At 29.4% G+C, this 12,269-nt stretch overlaps 1 protein-coding gene across 1 annotated transcript in view; it reads right to left on the bottom strand.

Annotated features, from left to right (window-relative positions):
• Positions 1-12,269, bottom strand: part of LOC117179946 (intraflagellar transport protein 80 homolog) — a 30,292-nt gene that overhangs the window by 9,231 nt on the left and 8,792 nt on the right. The window contains exons 4-9 of the mRNA XM_033372182.1: positions 10,785-10,963; positions 8,805-8,894; positions 8,564-8,701; positions 6,990-7,114; positions 3,316-3,564; positions 3,070-3,233 (exon numbers count right to left, since the gene is read on the bottom strand). Coding sequence (XP_033228073.1) covers positions 3,070-3,233; positions 3,316-3,564; positions 6,990-7,114; positions 8,564-8,701; positions 8,805-8,894; positions 10,785-10,963 — 945 coding nt within the window. The remainder of the gene's footprint in view (positions 1-3,069; positions 3,234-3,315; positions 3,565-6,989; positions 7,115-8,563; positions 8,702-8,804; positions 8,895-10,784; positions 10,964-12,269) is intronic.

Genomic DNA, 12,269 nt, shown 5'->3' on the forward strand with positions numbered 1-12,269 from the left:
TTTTGGTATACTTTTACTAAGTACTCTTCGGCCAACCCTTCATAATTGTTTAGACAATCAATAGACGAACCTGCAATTGTTATTGAATACGTAATTGTATTAAATTAATGGAATAGCTATGCTTTTTTATTATTGCCTTACCTCATCCAAAACTGAGAAGATATTTTTCTGGTTCGGCTTTAATTGCATAATATTATAATCGATAGTTTAAATAATCATTTGGTGAGAACTGAAATTTCTTCAGTAAGGCCGCGAGTACCTCGCCGCGCGCCGGCCATAAGCGCCAAACGCACTGTCGCGCGCACAAAAGGCGCTACTTGTAAATTGCGATAACTAGGCTTCCGACTGGTTAATCCAATGTCGTGTACAATGAATAGGTAGAGGAGCTTTCAAAGAACAAGTTGCTTCTTCAATTTTCGAAAAATATTCAATACGTCAAGAATAATCGATACTCAAAGCTTGCAAAAAACGTCAAATTTTGAACTTTGCAAATTTATAACTTTGTAAATATGCATTTAACAAAAAAGTTGCAAGAGAACTTTTATGCTTAGAATTGTCCATATTTACTAAAAAAAATTTGTCTCATAAAGAAAAACCATTTTTTCCTATTTGTTTAAACAATTGCGTTTTAAACAAAACCTATCCACTTCTCGTAAAATTAACCGGTACCATTGGATTCAGCGGGTCAAAATACATAAGATTAACTAGTTTTTACCTTTTGCCTCTTGAATGCATACGGGAACATACCCAGCTCCCGGACTAATAGGTGTACTTCATGGCTTAAAAACAGATTGGCGCAGGGTGTCGCGTTGTGCGTGAATTTCGTGTAGCACACTACATTACCCCAAGGCCTGGAACATCACAGATCGGTCGAAAACGACGAAATTGGTTTTAATGGTCTAAATATATGTAATAGTCACCCAAAAGACTAGTGAGAAACAAGAAATTTAAAAATTTTAAAATACAAAGTAGGGGTAAAAGAAATGTTTTAAAAAGTTTCAACATTTTTTTGAGGTTGTGTTTCAGTGATACGTCTCTAGTTTTTTAGAAAAAAAATACTGATATTATCTACTTCAACATATATTTTACCCAATTTTTTTATAGGGGTACTTCATGGCTTAAAAAACAAAGTCTGGCGCGGGGTTTCGTGCGTATATTGCGACTTGTATTACGTACGTGTATTGGGTATGCACGGCACCCCGCGCCACACTTTGTTTTTTGAGTCCTACGAAAAATAAGGATGAAATATATGTTGAAATAGACAATAGAAATATTTTTTTCCTAAAAAAATTAGAGGTGTATCTCTAGGACATGAACTCAAAAAAATCTTGGAAATTTTTAAAACATTTTTTTAACCCTACTTCTTGTTTAAAAAATTTCAAACTTTTTTTCTAACTAGTCTTGTGGGTGAATATAACATATATTTCGAACATCAAAATCGTATCAGTCGTTTTCGATCGATTTGTGATGTTTTAGGCTTAGAGGTACTGTTATGCGCTTTAAACAATACGTGTATAGCGCCCCGCGCCAGATATTGTTTTTTAAGCTATGAAGTACCCCTATGCAAAATTTGTGTAAAATATATGTTGAAGTAGACAATACGCATTTTTTCTCTAAAAAACTAGAGGTGTATCACGAAGAAACAACTTAAAAAAACATGTTGAAACTTTTTAAAACATTAATTTTATTTCTACTTTTTAGTTTTAAAAGTTCAAATTTTGTATTTTTAAAAGTCCTTATGGGTGACTATAACATATATTTCGATCATCAACATCAATTTCGTCGTTTTCGACCGATCTGTGATGCTTCAGGCCTTGAAGTAATGTTGTGCGTTGTACGCAATTCACGTACGGCGTCCCGCGCTTGATTTTGTTTTCTTTAACCATGAATCATTTTTCAAACAAGAATTTTAATTTTTAATCAACAAAATCAATTTTCTACCAAAAAATATTTTTGATCAAATACATGAATTTTTAACAAAAAATTAAATACTTAAAGATATAAATGATCAAGTAAAAAATTGATTATTGATTTTTTGTTTTTAATTTGTGAAAAAATTGTTCTCTGCCTCCACTGATATTCGAATCTAGGGTTTCAGATTGCTACACAGTGCGGAATAAATTAGTTTTTTCGTTTAAAATAACTTACAGCCCATAAATATTAATCGATTTGGATGTAAAAAATTTGAAAAAAGTTAATAAATTTTCCAGTATTTGTCGAGCCTGATTTTTATTTAGTTTTTCAATTTTTTATAAATAAACAAATATGACAAAAAACATAACCATTGTTTCTATATTTGACATTCCTGGTGCTCGTCGATTATAGGGACATTTTTGCAATCCCCTATGTTTCATAGAGTGACATTATTTAAACATTTTCTATCATGCTTAATAAAAAAACACCAATTTTATAAACAAATTATTTGCTGACAGTGTTTTGTCCATAATTTTAAATAATTTTACGTTTTTTAAAGTTATATTGCAAGAAAATTGGATGAAAACAATATTATCATGGAGAGAATTTCTCCTAAGATTATTCTTGTTAATATTATTTAAAAAAATTAATAAACAAATTCATTATTCAAGTATTTTTCTACAGGCATTTTTTCCTATGTCAGACGTTTTAATTAAAAGTTTTATGATAATTTTAGCTAAATTCTTAATTATTTGATAAATTTAATCATTTCTTTTAACAATTGCATTATTCGGACATTTGTCGATAAAAATTACATTTTTTAAATGCGATTTTTTTTAATTGGGAACTTCATGATAATTTCAACTACATTCATGATTAGTTGATAATGTTGTTTTGGACCAAAAAAAATCATTTTTCTTCCAATGTGCGGCAATCTGAAGACCTGGTTTTCAATCGCAGCGGATCCAAATAAGAATTTTTTCACAACTTATAAACAATAAACAATAAATAAATATTTTAAAAATATTGTTTAAAGACCATCTAGAGAAAAACAAGTAACAGCAATAATAATTTCCTTGATTTTCCCTGACTTTTTCGAATTCCCTTACCTCTAGAAACCCTATAAAATAACGCATATATAATTTAATCACCTACATTTTTCATTACTTTGATTCCTGATGACCAAAGTATCAGGACACAAGGAAATGCAAAGTGGATGCAACATTTCTTGAGTCATTCCTTTCCACTTTGGAGTTCCAAGAGTTCTACCTTGATAACTGTATAGCGACAACATGTTCCATTCGACTAATAGAAAATGCCTGTAAAAATAAAATAATTCAAAATTATGATTTTTGCTTCCAGGGGATTATTAGTAATTAAAATAATAAATAATTCCTGTACTTTTCTGCTAGAAGAACTGCAGAAACAGAGCCATTTCTTAAATCAAATATCGCTGGAGTATTCCAGTTTGAGGTGGAATAAACGTGACATTGACTTGGAGTAATAACGACCAAGTGATCGAATGCAAATTCCAGTAACACGACTCGATCAGCTATTTCCAAAATTTCGTGACACTCTGTACCGATTTCTTTCACTTCTATGGCTTTTCGACGAATTAATTTTGCTTCGTAATTGTTCCACTCGAGTCTCCTATAATGGAATTTATGTTAAAAAGAATTTGGTACCACTATGCTATACTCTTTAATCTGGGGTTAGCAGTCTAAATTCTTGATTCTGGGACTTAGCCGCCTAAACTGTCCAATATGGGGTTAGCAGTCTAAACTCTTGAATCTGGGACTTAGCCGTCTAAACTCTCCAATATGGGGTTAACAGTCTAAACTATTCAATTTGGGGTTCAGCTGTCTAAGCTCTGTAATATGGGGTTAGCAGTTTAAGCCTTCGAATCTAGGTGTGCGTGTGGGGGGTGAGGTCTAAACTCTTCAATCTGGGGTTAGTAGTTTAAACTATCCAATATGGGGTTAGCAGTATAATCTCCCAAATCCTGGTAAAACAAACTAAACTGTCAAATCTCGTTTTGTGTTGGAATCTAAGCCCGCTACGCGTACGTGACGTTGCGGGCTAGCACAAAACGAGAATGGTGAGGTTCGACTGCTAACCCCAGATTGGAGAGTATAGCATTGAGATACTGAATTAACAGAATTTGAAGAATATCTATTATAAAATTTATATTAATTGAAAGATGGGCTCAAAAAATGTTGTACGAACAGATATTTTGTCTCACTGGAATGTTTAATGTTTATCGCAAAACATTCGCAAAATACGTGATACATTTTTCAGGAATTTCTGCCCCCCCCCCCCCCTACGTGGTACTTTTCCATTGGTCTTAACATGGAAACTGATACTTCGGCAGACTCCTCCTCCCCTAAACGTATCAAGTATTTGTAAATGAACCCTAGTTAGTTTTTATTCCGAAATTAATCCTCGGTAGCGCTAAAATCAATTAAATTTAATTTTGACGTTTACATTTTTAATACTGGGTTATGAATTACTTACTAGACACCGAAGTTAAGAACCATTTCTTAAATAATTATATTTTAAAATGTTAATTTTGGCATCTCCAATCTGACTTTAGCACTTAGCAGTCTAAACTCTCCAATCTCGTTTTGTGCTGTGGCCCGTTGCGCCACGTACGCGGAGCGGCGTGAGATTCCAATATGAAACGAGACTGGAGAGTTTAGACTGCTAACCCCAGATTGGAGAGATTAGCATGGAGGTACCAATTTAAAGTATGAGTTATTATAAATTATAAGTATGCATTCAAAATAGTTTAAGGAAAAAATACAAAACATTTAAAAAAGTAATATCATTCCTGTTCTCAAAACAATTTTAAATTAATCAATTAAAATTCGAGAAATTAAAAAAATTAAATATTTAAATTAAAAAAAATATATATATTTGTGATTTAAAATAATCAAACTAATTGTCTTTAGGTACATAGGTTTATGGTACAACCTTAAAAAAGATAAATATTTATGTATATGTATTTTAATAAATTTTAATTTTCTGTCGACAAAATTTGATTTAAAAAAAACTATAATACAGTATTTTTTACCAGAGTGGCCGTAGATAAAATAAAATCTGAAAATCAAGGATTTCAAAAAAAAAATTTGCAAAAAAGAATAAATTATTAAACTTAAATTTGAAATTGTTTTATTTCGCTTATAAAAAATTCTGTATTAAAAATTTTAGATGATTAAGATTTTAGTATTTGAATATTAATGGTCAGGGAAAATCTTAAATTGACCAGGGAAAAATAAGGAAATTTTGAAAATAATGTTGTGTGGTCACCCTGATATAATATTTTTGTTAACAATTTATTTGCCTTGCATTTATTTTTCGGATTCTTTTTTTTTTTGGTCTTCCTCCTGACTATTATATTTTTAGTTATAAATTTTATTATTTTGTCGAAAATTCAATTGCTTTGTTAAAAATTAAATTTTTGTTGAAATTTTATCTTTTTTGATAAAACTGCAAGTGTAGTGTTGATAATTAATCTTCTTTCATTGAAAATTCAACTATTCGTAGAGAAATTCGTCTTTTTTGGTTGTTCATTTAAAATTAAAATCTTTATCGTTTTATCTCTTTTGAATTAGTTAAATCAGTTAAGTTTTAATTATGTAGGGGAGTGGCGGGTAATGTGACGCACATGTAATAAAAAGCTCCGTTAAAAGTTAAATATGTTGAAAACTGTAGTAAAATAATATAGAGCACGTAAATCAATATCTTATTTACCCTACGCGTATGATTATTTCAAGTTTAACAAAAAGTGTCTGTGCCAAGTTATCCTTCCTGGTTGGCTAATGTGGCGCGCTCTTAGTGCAATTTCGGAAAGGGAAGTAAAAGTTGTTTACTGAGTTCAATGAAATTAATTTTGGGTAAATAATGGATTAAAATAATTACTTATAACTTGTATGCAACTTGAACGTTATATATTATGTTTTTTCAATCCGGAAAAATGCTACTGTACTTTTTCACTACTTTTTGGTCACTTTAAAAATACACACATAACACCAAAAAATAACTTTTCATACTGTACACATAAAAAATACAGTACACTAAATACCTCTCGTTATAAATCAATCAATTTTTTTAAATGAGGGCGTGCCACCTTACCCGCCGCTCCCCTACTTAAATTATTAGTTATTTAAGTAAATAGTTAAATAGTAAATTAGCTAATTAGTTAAAGTTACGTAAAGTGATATAGTTGACACATTGAAAAGGAGTTGATATTCCGGAAAAAAGTCCGCAGCTGATGAGTTAAATATCTACTATTGCATTATTTGATGAAAATTATATTTTTATGTTGAAAACTAATCTACTTGTTTGAAGATTAATGCACTTTGTTAAAAAATAATTTGTTGTTAAAGATGCTCCTCTTTCGTTGATTTTTTTAAAAATAATGTTGCAAAATTAAAATTTAACTATTACAATTAAAGATTCATCATTTTATTTGAAAATTCATCTCTTTAATTAAAAGTTTAACTATATTTTTGAAAATTGATCTTCCGCTTTGTTGAAAATAATTTATTGTAGTGGAAAATTGAACTACTTGGGTAAAAGAGGAACTAAATTATTAAAAATTTATTTCTTTAGTTGTAGATTCATCTTTTCATCCTTTTTTTTGTTGAACATTAATCTTTTTTATTTGAAAATTCAACTAATTGTTTGAAATTTCATGTATTATGTGGAAAATTTGACTTTTTGGTAAAAATTCATCTTTTTGGTTGAAGTTAAATCTTTTTTGTTTGAAAAGTCGACAGTTTTATTGGAAATTCATCGTTGTAGGTCGAAAAATCAAGTATTTTGTTCAAAATTCTACTGTTTTATTGAAATTTTTATTATTATGTTAAAAACTTAAGTATTTGATTAAAAATTCATCTTTTTGGATGAAAATTCATCTTCGTAGGTTGAAAATTCAACTATTTAGATGAAAATGTAGTTACTTTGTTGAAAATTCGTTTGCTTCTTTTTCGTTGAAATATCAACTGTTTAAATATTAAATAGCAATCCCTATTAAAACAATTTTCCTTGAACCTATGATTCAATTTTAGTACCTGTCGATTATATGAGCTGTGAGAACATTTCCATTTCCGCAAGCCATGGCTACCTGAGTACCATCACCAGACCAAGCAATGCTGAACACACTGCCTATATTCAATTTTTCCAATGAATGGGACCACTAAAAAAATAAAAACTTGATTAAAATTCAACTTACAAATATAAATCTTATACAAAAATACAGGAAATTAATGTAAAGACTTCATAGCCTAAAATAATCTTTAAACAAGAGAAAAAGGGTGATTTTTCACGTAAATTCCACATGAAATTCTTGAAATTTCTGAAGTTTTACGTAGAAATATGTTGCATTGCAAACAGAATAGTTGTGTTTTCAATTAAAATAGATTTTCTACCGAAATAGTTGAAGTTTTAACCTAGGAAGATAAATTTTCAACCAAATGGTTTAATTTTCAGGAAAAAACAAATAAAATTCAACTACAAACAGTTGAATCTTTATGTGGAAAAGATCAATGTTTTAGAAAAATGTTGAATTTTAAACAAAAACAATTATTTTCAAACAATAAAGATGAATTTCCAACTAAGAACTTTTGCGTCAAAATTGATGCGTTTTTATTCTATAGAGATGAATTTCTTGTCAAAAAAACACAAAAATTAAACAGATTTTAATGTTCGAAATACCATGACTTTTTAACAAAATTGTTAAATTTCTAACTTGCAAACATGATTTTTCAACCAAGTAGTTAAAAAAATTAAGTATCAACCAGACAGTTGCATTAATAATCCAATAGTTACATTTTCAATCTAAAAACACGAATTTTCTATCCATAAACACGAATGTTCAACAATACAGTAAAAACATTGACGAAAAAGATGACTATTTAACAAAATAGTTAAATTTCTAGCCATATAATTACATTTTTAACAAAATACTTTAATGTTTAACTCAAATAAGGAATTGGAAAAAAGAATTTTTAACAAAGAAGTTCAACTTTCTACCAAATAGTTCAATTTTGATGAAAAAAATTAATTTTCCATTAAAAATATCATAGTTGATATTTCAACCAAAAGAATATTTCAATTTTAAATGAGAGAGTCGAAAGAACAAAAAAATTAATTTATAACAAAATGGTTCAATCTTCAAACAATACAAATTAATTTTCAACTAAACACTTGAACTTTAAATCAAGAAAGATAAAATGTTTACCAAAATAGATAAATTTTCAACGAGAAAAATTTGTTCTTCAAGACAGAAAAAAAATATCAACCAAATTGTTCAATCTTCAAGCTGGAAGTTGAATTTTCAAGCAAAAAGGATTAATTCTCACTGAAAAATTTATCAGTAGAATTTTCATTCTAAAACGATCGATTTTCAACCAAAAATGGAATTGTTAAATTTTCAGTTAAAACAAAATAGTTTTCATACAAAAAAGACGAATTTTTAACACAATATTTAGATCTTTAACCAAATCTCTAACCAAAATGGGAAGCTTCTTGAAAACAAGGAAAAAAGAGGAATTTTTAATAATAGGAAAAAATAGGACAACAGGAGAAAGAAGGTTCAATCTGAATTTATAATAGAAAAAAAAAAAACAATGCAAAAAATGATTACCCCAGTCTTGTCGCAGAGCTTGATAGTATTGAAAGAACCAATTGCAAAATAATTTCCAGAATTGCACCAGCTTACGGCCGTTATTGGATGTTCATTGGCATTGCTGGTATAAAGTTGGATGCCCGCAGAGTTCCAAACCTTTTAGATCAATAGAAATTTCATAAAAATGAAACTTTAAAGCATTAGAAAAAATCTAAAAATATTATAGCACCTGACAGAAAAATTTTAATCATACACCTACTTTGTATCGGCAATCTTCTCCACCGCTTACTATAAGAGAATTACACTGATTCCATGCCATCGTGAGTATCAAACCATCGTGAGCCAGCCACTAAAATAATCATTTAGTTTTGTCAATTGACTATTGAAAATTATTGAATCCGAAAAACGATTTTTTTATCGAAAAGATGAATTTTCGAAAAAAATACCACTTTTTATAAAAATCGCTGAAATTTAGACCGAATAGTTGAATTGAAAAAAAAATTAACTAAATAGTTTCATTTACAATCAAATGGTATAATAATACCTAACGCTTCTCTTCACGATTATCTATAGAATATAAATTAATAATTATTTTTAAATTCAAACACCCATTAGTCTATTTTATACAGTAAAAAAAAAACCTCACAAATGAAAAATTGGCTCTTGCGAGTTTTTGGCGCTAATCATGATTTTTTGCGGTTCAAAAAATACAAATGATTTTTAGTTGGGAAAAAAATGATAAATATTAATATTGTTAATAATTTGAAGAAAAAGATTTTCAGTAACGACTTCAAGGAAAATTTACATTTAATATGATCCATATAGAAAACTTGAAGAATATCTAACATATCTGTTTGATTTCAGAAAAATATATTCACAAAAAAGAAAGAAATTGTTCAAAAAAGGATACGCTATATTGTTTATTTTTTATTTGTCCATAACTAAAATGCCAAAGCAAAGTTAAAAATTTCAAAAAAAGCCGCAAATTTTTAGCATTTATCTAAGAGAAGATAGTTACAAACAATAATACATTGTTTAAACAATTATATTCGTTAACTTACATTAATTATTACCTCCCTAAGTGAAAAGTTGAAAAAACTGGAAAAGTTTAGAACAAACTGCAAATATATAGCATTAAAATAGAGCAATAATGATAATTTGTTTAACAAATTATTTTGGTTGAAATACATCCATTATTCCCTATATCTAAGCGAAAAGTGGACAATAAAATGCATATTTATGAAAATATTGCAACTTCTTAATATTATTTCAAGATAATATTATTAAAAATTATAATAAATTTTTAAAACAATTATTCTTTTTAACTAAAATTAGTTATTGCCTCACTATAATTGTAAAATGGACAAAAAGTTTATTATTTCTGAACACCCCGCAACTTTCTAGCATTATTCAAAGATAATATCATTAAAAAAATGATAAATTGTTTAAACAATTGTATTTTACAATTTTATTATAAGAATTACCTTACTATAATTGAAAAATGAAAATAACGATTCATTTGAATTCTATAGCTACTTGTAAAGAGAAAACTTAGTTTTTTATCTGAATGAAATTTACACAAACGTCTTTTTTCTTATGGGAAATACGTGTTAAATTGCATGGGGCTTACAGAAACTCTAAATATATTTTTTTCAACGATTTTTAGTTTTTAGAAATAAATGGTGGGGGAATAGTCAAAATTAGGGATGGAAAATTAGAGGAAGTGAGGGGAGGGAAAGTGGCGAAAGTAAGTGGAAATTAGGAGAAAATAGGAAGAGTGAGGGGAAACGAGGGAAGGGGAAGCAGGGGAAATTAGAGAAAATGAGTTAAGGGGAAGTGGAGAGAATGTGGGAGGAAAAGATAGGGCAGTGAGGGGAGGGAAAGTAGGAGAAGTGAGGTGACGGAAATTTTTTAAAGTGATAAGCTTTAAGGTGGGAGAATATGGTAAATGAGGAAAGGGGAAGTAAGGGAAGGGGGGGTAGGAAAGGAGAAAGGGGATAGCAAGGGAATGAGAGTATTAGCTGTGGAATCGAGGAGGGGAAAGCAGTTGGCAAGTGGGCGAAGAGTGAAGTAATGGGAGGGATGATAGGGAATTTAGAGGGAGTAAGAGAGGGAAAGTATGAGAGGATGAGGTTTCATCGACTTAATTAATGTCTTAATACATTACGGAACTTTTTTCAGCAGGCTTGTGGCGCCTACTTTGACTAATTTTTTTTTTTGTATTAATACGTTATTTAACCTTTTGGGGCTTAGAGTTTGAACTGAGTGATTGTAGTATGAGATGGGGTCCCTGCGAATAAAGAATCGCTGAAGAGTTCGGACTCCAAGCTGATGTTACGATTGGTAAAGTTCCTCTTACTACTGTTGACCTTAACATTCCACTACGGGACCAAATTTTGATGAGTCCATCTTCTCCAGCTGCAGAAATATATTAAAAAATGATTTTAACTTATTTGATATAGGAATATCAGTGAAGTCATATAATGTTTTTCATATATATCAGCACTGAAATATATAATACAAAAATATTGAAGGAATTAATGTAAAAAGTAGACAAACACAGAGGATTGATTTAATTCAGACGACTCATAATCTCATATGGAAGTACACAAAAATAGCGATTAATAGTTGATATCTTTTATATTTACCATACTTTCCCTCTACTACTTCCCAATTCGCCCGCTACCCAAATTCTTTCTTCTATACTTCCCCCTCTCCTCTCTTCTATAGCTGACACTCCTCCTTGTTCTACACCCCGTCCCTAATTTCCTCTACTTTCTCTTTCATCATTGCTCTCACTTTACCAAATTCCTTTTTCCATGATCCCCCTGTTTCTCCTCACTTCAGCTCACTTTCCCCTAGACCCATTCCTCTCACGTTTCTACTTCTCCCCTTATGTAGTCTCTTTTTCCCTACTGTTCCTCCCCCCATAACCTTGAAAATACTTCAGCTTCCCCTTCAATAATTTTTCTTCACTACTAACCCCTTCTTACCTCTACTTTACCTCTATTCATTTCTCTTCATTGCCTTTAATTCCCCTCCCCTCATTTCCCCTCACTTCTTCTAACTACCTACTTCTTAACCCCTAATTTCAAATTTCAATTTGTTAAAATCTTAAGGACGTTTATTGTTACAATTTGTAATAAACAAAATATACATATAATTAAAAAGAAATAAATCGTTTACCGTCGCTTCAAATTTCGTTTTTCAAAAATTTAAGTTTTATCTTTCATATAAAAAGTTTAGTCATTCGCTTTTTACTTTCGGGGTTTATTTTATTTTTAAATTCAATTTGTTAAAATCTTGAGGGCATTTATCATGAAAATTTGCAATTAACTAATATATGATTTTAAAAAACAAGTCATTTGCCGTCGCTTCAAATTTCATTTTTCAACAAAATTAATTTTTACCTTTCCTGGAAAAAGTTTAGTCATTCGATTTTTACTTTCGGGTTTTATTTTATTTTTAAATTCAATGGGTTAAAATCTTTAGGGCATTTATTGTTACAATTTGTAATTTTAAAAATATATAATTAAAAAGAAATAAGTCATTTGCCGTCGCTTCAAATTTTTTTTTTCTAAATTTAAGTTTTATCTTTCATAGAAAAAGTATAGTCATTCGCTTTTTACTTTCGGGTTTTATTTTATTTTTAAATTCAGTTTTTAAAATCTTGAGGGCATTTATTGTTACAATTTTTAATTTAAAAATATATATAATTAACAAG

The sequence above is a fragment of the Belonocnema kinseyi genome, chromosome 9 (assembly GCF_010883055.1).
Source record: "Belonocnema kinseyi isolate 2016_QV_RU_SX_M_011 chromosome 9, B_treatae_v1, whole genome shotgun sequence".
Taxonomy (NCBI): domain Eukaryota; kingdom Metazoa; phylum Arthropoda; class Insecta; order Hymenoptera; family Cynipidae; genus Belonocnema; species Belonocnema kinseyi.